Source organism: Pogoniulus pusillus, chromosome 4, assembly GCF_015220805.1.
Source record: "Pogoniulus pusillus isolate bPogPus1 chromosome 4, bPogPus1.pri, whole genome shotgun sequence".
Lineage (NCBI taxonomy): Eukaryota > Metazoa > Chordata > Aves > Piciformes > Lybiidae > Pogoniulus > Pogoniulus pusillus.
The window spans coordinates 22686766-22701528 of NC_087267.1; the positions used below are offsets into that span (position 1 = coordinate 22686766).

At 42.6% G+C, this 14763-nt stretch overlaps 1 protein-coding gene across 1 annotated transcript in view; it reads right to left on the minus strand.

Moving 5' to 3' along the window:
- Positions 1-531: 531 nt before the first annotated feature.
- The window catches only part of LOC135174811 (liprin-alpha-2-like), a 485381-nt gene continuing 471149 nt past the window's right edge, over positions 532-14763 (minus strand). The window contains 7 exon segments of the mRNA XM_064142364.1: positions 532-2275; positions 5681-5773; positions 8480-8639; positions 9595-9663; positions 10113-10288; positions 12974-13071; positions 13914-14089. Coding sequence (XP_063998434.1) covers positions 5715-5773; positions 8480-8639; positions 9595-9663; positions 10113-10288; positions 12974-13071; positions 13914-14089 — 738 coding nt within the window. The 3' untranslated portion in view covers positions 532-2275; positions 5681-5714.

A 14763-nucleotide genomic window follows, 5' to 3' on the forward strand; every position in this document is an offset into this window, starting at 1 on the left:
ACAGGAGGTGAAGGGCAGAAGTGTGCCGGGGAGGTCTAGGCTGGATGTTAGGAGGAAGTCCTTGCCAGAGAGAGTGATTGACATTGTAATGGGCTGCCCAGGTAGGTGGTGCAGTCGCCGTCCCTGGAGGTGTTCAAAAAGAGACTGATTGAGGCACTTAGTACCATGGTCTAGTTGATTGGGCAGGGCTGGGTGCTGGTTTGGACTGGCTGATCTTGGAGGTCTCTTCCAGCCTGATTCTATGATTCTAAGTGAACTCAGCACAGCTCTTTTGACTTCCTTCTTCTCACAGGCAGATGTCGGCTAAGCCCGAGCAGCGTCGGTAAAAGAGCCAGCACGTCTCTATGGGGCTGTGCTCTGACTCAAGCCGTCACACCTCGCCCATCAGCAAGTTCTGTGCTCCCTCTCGTGGTAGGTTGTAACTCCCAGCTGTCAGTGGCAAAATCGTGCTTCTGCTCAGCTGAAAGCAACTGCCAGCCAAATGGTTTTAATGTTACCGTGTACCAAGCTTAATAGACTTATAAACACAAATAGCACTGAATTCTTCTTTTTATTGACATTGGGGGAGAAAAAATCTTTCACCATCGGATTGACTGAAGTTTGCCAGATGAAAATAGACAAAACAAATGTTTATGTACGTGCAAACATTGCAGATAAAACTGCTAAAAGAAATAACTAAAAGACAGGTCTTGAGCTTAAGATCAAGCAGCAGAAAAATAGCAAGAAGGTACATGACTATTAAGTAGGTCTTACTTTGAAACTTCCCATTTAAACAAAGAATAAACAACAATAACACCACCAAATAAAGCCACAGCAGATAATAGTTGCTCTTCTAAACTTTATACGCCATATATTAACCAATCGCTCTGTCTTTCACTTATTTCCTCTGATCCAACTGACTTCTGTAAAGTCTCAGCAAGGCCATCTTGGCTTAAAAGCATAACGATAGAGAGGAGCCTGTCTAATGCCCTGTCACAATGAAGAAATGGTGAGGGGGTTGGCTTCTCTCTTCTTTCTTTTTGTTTGTTTTTTTTTTTTTTTTTTCCCTTTCTGAAATAGATCTCTGGAAAGAAGAATCTGATTCTGTGCAAGTATTGAATTTTTTTTCCCAATGCTGGCTGGTGTCTGGAGGTCCTGGAACGAAAAAGGTGGCTCTTGGTAAAGCAAAGTTTCATCTTGGTCCACAGATAATGCAGCAGAAAGTTTTTTTGTCTACTTTTTTTTTATAAATCATGTTTTAATAAACTGCTTTTTAAATTACTTTTTTTTTAAATATATATAAACAGTTCTTCTGGATTTATTTGTTTTTAAGAGTTGAGCCCTCGTGGTGCTTCTTTAGAGGTCCATTTATTTTTTGGCTCCTGGTTACAGGTTCTATCATTCCATTATACATCATCAGAGGCGGATGTTCATCATAGACAGATTTTTCTCAGAAGGAACACTGTTGAAGCTTCTAACTCTGGCTAAACATATTAATGGAGCGAAGCTGGAGATGGGTAGGTTCAGGCTGGACATGTGGAGGAAGTTCTTCACCATGAGAGTGGTGAGAGCCTGGCATGGGTTGCCCAGGGAGGTGGTTGAGGCCCTATCCCTGGAGGTGCTTAAGGCCAGGCTGGATAGGGCTTTGGCCAGCCTGATCTAGGGTATGGTGTCCCTGCCCATGGCAGGAGGGTTGGAACTAGATGATCCTTGTGGTCCTTTCCAACCCTGACCGATTCTATGATTCTATATCCATTTGACTGTTTACAATCCAAAAAACTGTAAAAATGGTGGAATGGAAAGGTACAAACAGTATTATTGACACCGTGTGGTCAGTGTTTGCACTGAGACCCCATGTACCATAGATTTTTGTTCTTTAAAAAAATCATATTTATAACCATTTACATAAGACTTACACATTGGAAAAGGAAATACGTACACAGTAAATACGGAGATGTCTGATATTGTACAGTAAAACAAGATGGAATCCTGTAAAAATGAGCGGCTCTGTTTGATAAAAGCTTTGGATGTGCACTACTGCCAGATTTCTGATGACAGAGATGCTGAGAGGAAAGGGGGAGGTTTTGCTTTGCCTTTTTGTTTGTTTTCTTCAGTTAGCAATTATCTTTTGTTAGTTAATGTTGGAGTTCTTGTTTTTTTCAACTCATCGGTACATGAAAGGAACATCATAGCTGTTTGCCTGATAAAACCTTACGTGTTCTCTTCCCTATTACCCTGTTCTTGCAGAGAGTTTTGAGTAGTGCACTTCAGGTAAAGTAGAAGAAAGAGACGACATCTGAAGGGAAAAAATAAACAAACATGTAATTAGTGAGGTTCTTTGGTTCTCATTTGGTCTAGAATGTAGTGACACCAGAAAATACTGGAGCACTAAGTAAGCTATAGCATCTTTTACTGAAACACAGGTTGGAGTACCTGAAGGAGGCATGCACCTGGTGTTTGCTTTCAGCTTTGCAACAGAAACCTTTTAATAATGCATTTTAATCTTTATTGTTGTACAAATCAGACTCCTGCTTATGTTCATATTGCAGGTGTTTGCTTGCTGTTGTGATGCAGCACTAGGGGTTAGTTTCCTGCATCTGGACACAGCCTGTTTGGCACAAGGCTTGAACACACACTTATGTGTGTAGCCCTTGTTCATGTGCTCTGTGGCTGCTCTTTGTTTACTCCAATTGGGGAGCATTTACCTTTTCCACCCCTTTGATTTCTTTGCTAAGGAGCAGCTTTTCCCAAATCATCTTTCACTTATTCTTCATCTGCCTTTCATTTCATTCAACCTTCATTGATAAGGTACCTTGCTGGTTTTGCCAAATTCCCTTTGAGATTTCATTAGAACAGAAGTGAAACTAGTATGGTTGTGTTTCCCCAGCCTGTGACAACAAAACAGTCCCACCTGAGCCTTCTGGTTTGGTGGTGACAAGTATTCCATGAGAGAAAAGTGTGGAGAAAGGTTAGTGCTTGTCCTGGAAGGCCAATAGGCCTATTAGATGTCCTGGCTTGCCTCACCCTTCTGCTGATGGGAGAAGCAAGGGCGGGAGTAAAACAAAGGCTTGGGACATTATGTCCCCTCTCAAAGTGATAAACAGGCACCCACAGGTGTTTAGGTACTTGTTGGTGTCTTGCCCAAATAAGGGTGAGCAAGCCCTGGGTTCACCTAATGTGGTCAGTTTGGCAGATGCCATTTTGATTAGTGAATCTCTGTGGCCAAAGGAGCCATTACACTCAGGCAAATAATATAAATTGAACTAAGTTGCAAGCAGTTGTGCTGCCTCTGCCTCACTGCCTTGGACAACATGTTCTGCTCTGCCTCATGCTTCAGACCAGCTTAGCCCTCAGGTTTCCCAGGAGAAGGCATTTAAGTGCCTCAAGACATGGCGGCACCAACATCATGCTCCCTGCACATCTGCAAGAGGTCCTTCCTGCACCTCTGCAAACTTTTGTGCCAAGAGGAGCCAGGATCAGGTCAGAGATTGTCTGCCTCTTTCCAAGCACCCTGGAAGATCTGGAAGCCTCTCAATGGCTGAGCAGTTCCAACACAGCCACAAAGGAGCCAGGGATTGTCTTGAATTTTCTACTCCACTGCAATGAGTAGAACAGACTTTCCCTAGGGCTCCAGACTGCCTTTTACTTGTGAGGCAGAGCCATTTTCCAATGGCTTTTCCAATACTTCTGATTTTCCTAAATGAATGAATTGCCCATATGCATCCTTGTAAAGAGACTAAATTTAACTAATTAGTATTTAGTTGTGGTCAAGGCTTTCTGGAAATAAAAATAAGTACATATTTTATCATTCCTGCCTCATTAATTGCCACAACTAAATCAGTGCTACAGTATTAAGAATAGTGTCTTACTTGTAGATTGTCAATAAAAATTTTCCAGGTAATTCAATAGACAGTTTAGGAGGATGGAGTCCTAAGGGGCCAAATGAAATATAAGAGATATGTTTATCCCATTCCATTGGTCTAAAAATGCTATACAGTTTGAGGCACGATTTGTCCTGGTCTCTCTTGTTTGCTTGTTTTCCCCTCTGTCTCTCCTTCTGGCCTTGTTTGCTTCTCTCTGCTGGCTCTTGTTTGGATTATTGGTAAAAATGCTGTCTGGGAATGGGGGAGAGATAATATTGTGTTACCTGGCAACAGTCTCTGAGCTTTGTCCAGGGGGTAGCAGGGCTATTGTCTAGTTGTGTATGTTTATATGTCTAGTTGTATATGTATATATGAATTTGTATATGTTTATTACCTTTTATATTTAGCCTACTTCTATAAAGAATAATTTCATTTTCCTTCCAAATTCTGAATAAGTGTGGGAATAGGCTGGAGCCCCTATTACAAGAGGGATGTGCAGATGCTGGAGTGTGTCCAGAGAAGGGCCACAAGGACGACCAGAGGGCTGGAGCAGCTCTGCTATGAGGACAGACTGAAAAAGTTCAGTCTGGAGATGAGGAGACTCTCAGGTGACCTTCTTGTGCCCTTCCAGTATCTGAAGGGGGCCTACAGAAGAGCTGAGGAGGGACTTTTTAGGCTACCAGGGAGTAACAGGACTAGGAGGAATGGAGCGAAGCTGGAGGTGGGCAGATTCAGACTGACTGTGAAGAGGAAGTTGTTCAGCATGAGAGTGGTGAGAGGCTGGAATGGGTTGCCCAATGGGTCGAGGCCCCATCCAGGGTGATGTTTAAGGCCAGGCTGGATGAGGCTCTGGCCAGCCTGATCTAGGGTAGGATGTCCCTGGGCATGGCAGAGGGGTTGTAACTAGATGATCCTTGTGGTCCCTTCCAACCCTGACTGATTTTATGATTCTAGATGCTGAAGTGTATATAACACTCCACGAGGCTTTGGTGCTATCCAGCTCTCTTGCAATTGCCTGAGTAACTAAATGGAAAACTGTTTTACTGAGAAAATATTGGCATTAAATGGTGCTGAACTGATGAAAGCAAAACCTGTGATGTAGCAGAAAACATTTGTATTTCTGCAGACTCTGTTAAAAGTGAATCTGTAAAACTCATAGCCATGTTCAAAAGGTAAGTGGTGAGAAATGCACCATGAATTCCAATACTAAACTGGATTCAAAGTGACATCTAGCTCAGAATATAATTTCTTTGACACTGGTCAGTTCTGAATGGTTTAGGAAGTGCAAGAATCTCTGTAAGAGGAAACTTGATATTTTCTATATAGGGGGAGGTTTTGTACTAGCTTTGTGCAGCTACCTGATGTTCCAAATTGAGCCACAGGTCTCATTTAAAAATAGAAAGTAAAACCATTTTGCTTCACTAGTTGATTTTCTCCCCCCTGTCTCCCTAGGTCCTGATAGATCTCATTCAAGTGCTCAGTGCTCATATTGTAAAGTTAACTTTTTGTGCCTACTGCTCTGTCCCCAGTTCTAGCTTTGAAGTTTGAGTCTGTACAAAATGCATTATGGTTGGCGAGCTATCATCTGAAATAGTTGTCTGCAGACTTTTATCTGCTAAAGTGGTTTCAGCAGAAAGAACCAGATTTTTGAGATGGGGAAAAGAATCACACTCGCCTGGTCCGAGCTTGAGACTGTTGTCCTGATCAAGTGACCACCCCAGTGAGTCTGAGCTAGGTCCTCTGCTAGGTGCTGGCTCTTGTTTAAATAATGTCAAGGAATATTGGGTGTAGTATACAGTTATAAAGAGCTTTCATGATGGCTCCATATGGATACTCACAACAATTTAGTGCTGGCTTCTTTTCTAGGCCTTGTCAGCATGAGTATGTGCGAACTGTTGAGCTGTCTAAACTCTGCAGTCGTGATGAAGCAACTGCAAATTGCAAAGAAGAAACAAACCAGAATCTATTTAGAAACATGAATAAAATATTAGTCTGTTTTGCTAGGAAAGTGCTTTGTGGCTTTCGATGACATGACGTGGACGTGGTCTAGGTCAGAACTGTTTCATCATGTCTGTTGTACTATTGAAATACAATTTAGAATTCAGTTTTTGTCTTGATTTTGTTGTTAAGTCCTAGTACTGTTTAACTACCATGGTGTTCGTAGCACAGGGAGATGCAAAGCCAATCCCAGATGAAGCTGTAAGTCTTCAAAGCTACTTACCTTTAAGTCTACTAATTTCAATACTCAGCTCAATAATAAATTGTCTGGAAGACTCTGAGTAAATCAATAAAGTCTCCCTTGTGTTAGTTCCCTGTCTGTAAAATGAGGATAGTACCTTCTACATAGTTACATGGCTGAAAGATGAAATCTGTGTTTGTGAGGTTCTCAGCTACTGCTACACTGATGTAAGCCATGGAAATGCACAGGGAACCGATGCCTTTATTTGTACATGGAATTTGCCTTGAGTGGAACACAGTCCCTATGAGGAGAGGCTGAGGGAGCTGGGGTTGTTTAGCCTGGAGAAGAGGAGGCTCAAGGGTGACCTCATTGCTCTCTACAACCTCATTGCTCTCTACAACAACAGAAGAAAGACTGTAGCCAGGTGGGGGTTGGTCTCTTCTGCCAAGCAACCAGCAACAGAACAAGGAGACACAGACTCAAGTTGTGCTGGGGGAGATCTAGGCTGGATTGTAGGAGGAAGTTCTTGACAGAAACAGTGATTGGCATTGGAATGGGCTGCCCAGGGAGGTGGTGGAGTTGCCGTCCCTGGAGGTGTTCAAGAAAAGCCTGCATGAGGCACTTGATGACATGGTCTAGTTGACTGGCTAGGGCTGGATGATAGGTTGGACTGGATGATCTTGGAGGTCTCTTCCAACCTGATTGAGTCTATGATTCTATATCTTAAAGCCTCATTGTAAAAATAGTGCAGGATTAAAAGTGAAGCGTACACATGAATAGTGGAGTAAATGAAGCTCAGTGATGCAATCAGTAAATGATTGCATCTATGACTGCTGCTCTCAAGTATTGTTTCTAAAGGTGAGAGATTTAGGTGGCAACATTGGTGCCAAGTTCATAGAAGAGTTACAAATGAATCACTCAAAGCAGTTTAATAAAGTACTTTGAGACAAGTCTGTTCACAGAGCTAAATTCTCCCATGAGACAATTTTTGAAATGGGCCAGGGTGTGTCCTGATGCTTCTTAAAGCTTCAGGCTTTATCATCCCTCTAACTGAGGGAATATGCAATGAGATTTGTCCCTTCTGCCTGCCCTTTCACAGTGATTTTAAAATTTTACTTTTTTTGTTTGTTTGTTATTATTTGTTTGCTACTTTTCCAATCATTGCTTAGTTGTTGTTGCATCTTTTGGAAATGAAAAAGGTTTCCAAAGAAAACAAAGACTGTTAAACCTGAAATTCAGTATCTGCTAATTGCACTAGATGTCTGGTTGTTAGTAATTGTTAGCAACTTGAGTTATTTCATAAGCTAGTGAGTTTGAAAGTCAAACAGGAAATTAAAGATCATAGTCCTTTCTAGGTTCATTCTCTAAAATTTTCTCCCCCTCTATTCCACTCTGCTGAGACCCCACCTTGAGTAGTGTCCCATCCTGGAGCCCCTGTTAAGAGAAGGATCTGGATGTGCTGGAGTGTATCCAGGGGAGGGCCACGTGGATGATCAGAGGGATGAAGCACCTCTGCTATGAGGACAGACTGAGAGAGTTGGGGCTGTTCAGTCTGGAGAAGAGGAGGCGCCAAGGTGACCTTCTTGTGTCCTTTCAGTATCTGAAGGGGACCTACAAAAAGGCTGAGGAGGGACATTTTAGGATGTCAGGTAGTGATAGGACTGTGGGAAACAGAGCAAAACTAGAAGTGTGTAGATTCAGATTGGATGTTAAGAAGAAGTCCTTCAGCATGAGGGCAGTGAGACACTGGAACAGGTTGCCCAAGGAGGTGGTGGAAGCCTCATCCCTGGAGGTGTTTAAAGCCAGGACAGATGTGGCTGTGAGCAACCTGATCTAGTGTGAGGTGCCCCTGCCCATGGCAGGGGGCTTGGAACTGGATGATCCTTTTGGTGCCCTCCAGCCCTGGCAGTTGTATGGTGCTGTGAAGATGACTTGGCTGGGAGCCTGCTTCTGCAGCTCCAGCAGTGCCTCCCCATTGTGGTTTCTCTTCCCCACGCACAGCTCCTGCAGGTGCTGGAAGGCTCCGACTGCCACAGGACCTTGCTGCAGCCTACATGCACCCCGCAGCACAAGGATGCCAGATGATCTTCAATGTCCCTCCTAGCCCTGACAGTTCTATGATTGTATGGTTCTATAAAATACATCCCACATACTAGTGAGGCTAATGCGCTGATAAATTGCTTAAATATTACATGCAATCTTAGATGAAAGTCACTAAACTAACTCCACTCTTTCTGAATGCCTCCTTTGCAGATGTTTAAACACTGTCAGCCTGAAGTCAACCTGAAAAAAAACAATACTGTGCCAAGTCAGTGCTTTTCCATTCCCTGACTCAGCTGTCCTAGACTTCATTCATCCTAGTTGTGTGAACGCAGTCATTCTAGTGCAAGACAGCCAATGTAGTATGCTAGAATAAAGCTCTTGCTTTTCTACAGGAAGTGAAGAAATGACCACGTACCATCAGTTGCCATCTTCCGTGACTGCCCTGATGTTGTGGTTAATCTGAACCCAGCTGGCAATGTTTCTGACGAGCCTGGCATCATGCTGATCCCGTGAACCTCACGTGGAGGAAACTGTCGCCGCCAGGAGGGACCACGTCTGAAGTTCTTGTCGTCACTCTGTCAATATAGAATTGTACTTGAGAATGCAAAATGTTTTTTTCCTTATGAATTATCTTGCTGTTCACTCCCTTTCTCACTGCCAGATGTATCCCACAGCAGCTACCCTGTTCTGTTGCACTGCATCCAGCAGCTTCAGTGTGGTCAAAACACACTTGTAAAAGTAAATGATTCAGAAATAGTAAATGCTAGGGTGGAAAAATGTTTTTTAAATCTTTATCTTGCTATAGTAGAGGGTTTTAGTCTTTGATCTGATTTAGTCTGATCTCTTCCACACACAGTTGACAGAAATTGCAGTGGTTTGTACTGCATTAGAAGGCTTATGTAAAGTGCTAATGATTAAATACTGCTGCTTGCACAGAATTCATAGGCACCTCACATTTTCAGCAGGAAGTCTTCACAAGTTTTATTCCTCTTTCCTTGCAGATGTCCAAGACTTGAATATTTTTGCACTTAGACTCTTACCTTAAAATGAATATTTTTCATACGTGGATTAGAGATTGCCCATCTCAGATAACTGCCCCAAATCCCACTCTATTACATAGCGACTGCAAAGAATGAAAACAAACAAGACAAAACCAAACCCGACCATCCAAACCCCAAACAACCAAAAAATCCACTTTGTTTTCTCTTTATTTTTTAAAGAAAGAAGTAAAGAACAGGTTGTGCAGGCACTTGCTGTAGCTGCTTGAACTTGGACTCCTTTCTGCATGTTTCCTCTATGGAAGATGTTCATTTTAAGGTAAGAGTGAGTCATCAAATTTAGCAGCCAAAATGCTGTGCCATACTGTGGTTACTTTAAAAACCTGGGGCTGGCATTTCCAATTTTCATTCTTTTTCTTAAAGCTCTTAATTCTTATTTAAACATGTGCAAATTAACATCTTTTCATGCATTCAATGTAATGTTTATATTTTACTGTGGCATTTTATAAATACAGAAAAGAAAATCCATTACTTCCTCAAGCCGTCTTTCAGTTCCTAGTGCTAAAAGGTTGTTGTATTCCCTCTCGAGGATTTGCCGTGCCTAGGGACACCAAAGAAAGAAATGAAAAGGATTGAAAGTGACCTTATTGTGGCCTTTCAGTATCTGAACGGGGCCTACAAAAAAGCTGGGGAGGGACTTTTTAGGGTATCAGGGACTGACAGGACTAGGGGGAATGGAGCAAAGCTGGAGGTTGGGAGATTCAGACTGGACGTGAGGAGGAAGTTATTGAGCATGAGAGTGGTGAGAGCCTGGAATGGGTTGCCCAGGGAGGTGGTTGAGGCCCCATCCCTGCTGGTGTTTAAGGCCAGCCTGGATGGGACTCTGGCCGGCCTGATCTAGGGCAAGGTATCCCTGCCTATGGCAGGGGTGTTGCAACTAGATGATCCTTGTGGTCCCTTCCAACCCTGATGGATTCTATGATTCTATGAAGGAGGAACAAAAAGCAGCAATGGGGACAGATGAACCAGAAGCAGCATGAGCAGACTTGCCTGGGTGTTCTGTGTTGGAATCTGCAATAACAAAGCTAAACTGCTGTAGTCAAAGTTTTCATCCAGTGCTATCAGTGAACCATGCACACCGCTTTCTAGGATATTATTAGCATACTCTCGGAGGCCAATAGCTTGTATCCAGCGTATGACTCGGTCGTTGCTCCACACCAGCACATCTGTAAGGATATAACACCAGGTCAGTAGCCCAAGACCTCACAACTTCCAAACTGTACAGGTGCATGCATGTAGCTGAGCATGGACTGTGGATGTCACTGCTTTAGTTCTTATGTGTTCATACAGATTTAATATCTCCTCTTCAAAACTCTGTGATTTTAGATAACTTCGAGTGAAATGCTCACTCTAAATATTGTTCTCATAGAGCTGGAGCAACTCTGCTATGAAGAAAGACTGAAAGAGTTGGGGCTGTTCAGTCTGGAGAAGAGGAGGCTCCCAGGTGATCTTATTGTGGCCTTTCAGTATCTGAATGGGGCCTACAAAAAAGCTGGGGAGGGACTTTTTAGGCTATCACAGACAGGACTAGAGGGAATGAAGCGAAGGTGGAGGTGTGTTGGGAACTGGCTGAAAAATGGGGGGGCATGAGCCCCTAGAAGCTTGTACAATCAAGCCTTGGATGTGAGGTCTGAGTATTGAAGTGCAGTAAACCACAGTGCTGTGAGTGAAGAAGCTCAGAAGAATTTGTCCTTGAGTCTTCTGATAAGCAGCTTCTGTGGGACTGTGTGCAGAGTAGGAGGGAAATAGGAGAAAAATGTAAATTCCAATACTTAGGTGCACTAAAAATGCTTTTGCAGTAACCGCAAGTAGGGAGGATTATGCATATTCACATATTTAGATATGCCAAATGATAAAGTGTCACTTGCATGCTGCGTGTGCTCACATTTCTCACCCTAACTGAAAAGTATGTGCTTTGTAACTTGGAGTCTGATGCTCTCAATAAAGAACTGGATTGCTTGGACAGCTAACTCACATTGAGTCGTCTCCTTGCTTTCCCGTTCCCTTCTGCGGAGGTGGGCAGATTCAGACTGGATGTGAGGAGGAAGTTGTTGAGCATGAGAGTGGTGAGAGCCTGAAATGGGTTGCCCAGGGAGGTGGTTGAAGCCCCATCCCTGGAAATGTTTGAGGCCAGGCTGGATGGGGCTGTGGCCAGCCTGATCTAGGGTAGGGTGTTCCTGCCCATGGCAGAGGGGTTGGAACTAGATGATCCTTGTGGTCCCTTCCAACCCTGACTGATTCTATGATTCTCAAAGGAGAAAGGTGTTTTCAGAGGGCAGCTTCAGAATACAATTCCATCTCCTACAGATAAGCTTTTCCAATTCTTTTGGCAAGATTTTGCAGTTCAGCAGTGCAAGGGCATGGGAGACATATTCGTTCCTCAACGCTTCACTTGAGAATTTTGTGTTCAAGGTTTTGAGATTCAGGTCAGCAGCTACCATTTTATAACATGCCACAAAGCAAACAATGAGTTCACAATTTGAGAGACTAAAAAAAAAACTTTGAGAAAGCTGGTTGAGCTCTTAAGAGTCATGCCAGTTATAAAGCTAAGGCAACAAAACAAGCTAGGAAACCATTTTGGAGGATTGGCTATTACATTAAAAAAAAACATTCTACCCGACCTGTAAAGTTAAAAGAAAGTTGCTTATACAGAGCTTTATATTTGTGAAATGGAAATGTCATACTGAGGTTGTTTTTACAAAATAAGAAGAACTTTATCCTGAATCCTTAGAAGTCCATCTAATGTGGCTGTTCTGGGAGCAGGCATTCTGTCTCCTGACCAAAAGTATCCCAGATTTGTGTGTCAGGATTAGCTGAAATGGTGAGGCAGACAGGGATCACTGAGAACACATTCCATCTGGGATTGTGTCTAACTGACCAATGCGTTGAAGGTTGAGTGAAGGAGGCTGTTGGCTATTGACCTTGTGCTAGCACTGTCGAGCATTGGAGCAACACTAGACCCATATCCTTGTGTGTCTCCTGCTTTACTGAGCCTGACTGATAATGAGGCTGCCACATCCAAGGCATTAGTGCATGCCACCGTTTGCCTTGAGGAAAAGGCACTGAAGCCTTACTCCTTTCACTGACGCCTTACCCTTCTAATTCCTCTTTGTTTTTATTTTGGTTTGTTTTTTAGCTCTTCCAATCAGCACTGTGCTTGAGAATTGTTAACTGCTGTATTCCCTAGAGCTGGAAATGCTTAAAAGAACTGAAGGATTTGGTTCCAATAATGGAGGGGGGGGAGTAACCAACAACCCATATTGTTGTACATGAAGGAACCATGCAGGGAACCCACAACTGTTCTAGAGAGCTTTATGCAGAAAAAAAATACTTGAAAATCAATTATTAAATCTCCTAATAAGGGCAGTTCTGTTAGGACTTAGTCTTATAAACCAAACAACTGCCTCAGTGGTCACTCATCCAAGTGACATTTCCTGTGATATGTATTTTGAAGAAATGAAAGGCAAAAGGTTTTCAAATGGAGGAGCACAGTGCTGGGGTCCTGAATCCTCCTATTTCCCACTGCTGCCCCCAGCTCAACCCACTGAGCTGCAGGTTATTTGACCCTCTGTTTCTGAGACTGAAGGAACCTAGGATAAGACCTGCCCCCAAAATCCATTTGAGCAAAATTCTCATATCGAGTCACCATTAAGAACTGCAGCCTCAGTTTAGCAAAGTACTTAGCTGTGTAATTTAAGGAAGTGTTTAGTGTTCTGAAGACAGATGGACTTAGGTTACTCTTACTTAAGGCACATGCTTAATTGCTTTGCTAAAATGGCATGACAAAGTGTTAATATTGTCAAGCTTCAAAAGAAGACACATTCCCAGTATTCAATCCCAGCAACTATCACCTTTTATTTCATGCTGACTCATTTCTCTTCGCTTTTCCAGTTCTTTTCTATCATAATTCAACCTCTTTAAACACATGATTCCATATTGCAAGCTTGTTCTGTTATTTAAAGAGAAACATTTACAGTTAATAAAGGTAATTTTCCAAGATGGGAACACATGTAGGATGTATTTCCTGTATTTCACATGAGGTGTTATTTCATGGCACCCATGTAGCAAACCTTGAGGACAGAGGGGAGAATAAAACCATCCAAAAAAAATCCCCAAACCTCCACAGACTTAAAAAATGAAATGGACAAAAGAAAAAATGAGTATGGTTCAGTAAATCTTCTAGCATTAGAAGCACATAACATTAAAAACCACACCGAGAAAAGGTCAGTCCTTGCCAGCTGTGAAGTTTGTCACATTTGGCCTCAAAAAAGTGACATATCAGACATTATATTTAAAAAAACCCTCCACTTCTTGTCACATAAACATCATTCTCCCTAAAGTCTAAATGCCTTTATTTCCATATTTCCAGTTTAGCTTCCTGGCTATAGCCCTAGATAACCTGAAAAAGCTGTCAAATTGCTTGCACTGTTAACATCTTCTATGTGCTGCACACAATAGTTTTTCATTATTAGGAGATCTCATGGCTTCAAATCTTAGTCTGCTGTTTTCTCATACTTTGCACCACTCATTTTTGCATTGTCAAGCCTTTATTTATGCACTAATGGTTCCTAACTCATTATGAAATCAATCTTAAGTTTTGAGAGACACAATTACAATGCATCTGTTACTACTGTGAGAATCTCAGTCCTGATTTCTAACACTCAGCACTCGCTTTTCTGTGCAGTTTCCCACACAGAGCAACAGAAAGAAAGCGTTTCTGTTCATTGCAGCACTGAGTACCGTGCCAGATACATAAATGCCCTTACAGCTGCAGTCTTTATGCCAACATACCGATGAAAGCTATCCACCATTTTCAGGTGCACACGTAGATCTTTCTTTGTCAGGTGATCTAACATCCTTGCATCCACCAGGCATTCCATAAAGTAACTTCGGTACTGAGGTAACCCCAGACTGGGGAGCCATTCGTTACCTATCCACTCGTGGTTCATATCACCATAAGCCAGGGTCTACAGGGTAGAAAAAAAACCAAAACAAGAAAATGGAAATAAATGTGAGAGTTTCACAGAATCAGAGAATGTTAGATGTTCTGCATGGGGTCAGTCTCTTCTCCCAGGCAACCAGCAACAGAACAAGGGGACACAGTGTCAAGTTGTGCTAGGGGAGGTCTAGCCTGGACATTAGGAGGAAATTCTTGACAGAGAGAGTGATTTGCATTGGAATGGGCTGCCCAGGGAGATGGTGGAGTGGCTGTTTCTGGAGGTGTTCAAGAAGAGACTGAATGAGGCACTTAGTGCCATGGTCTAGTTGGTTGGACATGGCTGGGCACTAGGTTGGACTGGGTGATCTTGGAAGTCTCTTCCAACCTGCTTGATTCTATGATTCAGAATAAGTTACTACATTTATTTAGAATATATGTTTATGAAATGGCTTTGTGAGAACAGATCTGATAATGTGTAGTCAACCTGGTATCCCAAAGATCAATAATGGAGTACAATACACACAAGACTGCAAGGCTCTGTAGTATGCAAGTCTCTTTATTTCACAGATGGTATTTTGTTTTTTTAATAGTAGCTCTCAGCAGCTCTCTTTTTCAGGGTCTATATTAAGCATTCACAGAATCACAGAATCACAGAATATTAGAGGTTGGGAATGACATCCAGAGATCATCGAGTCCAACCCC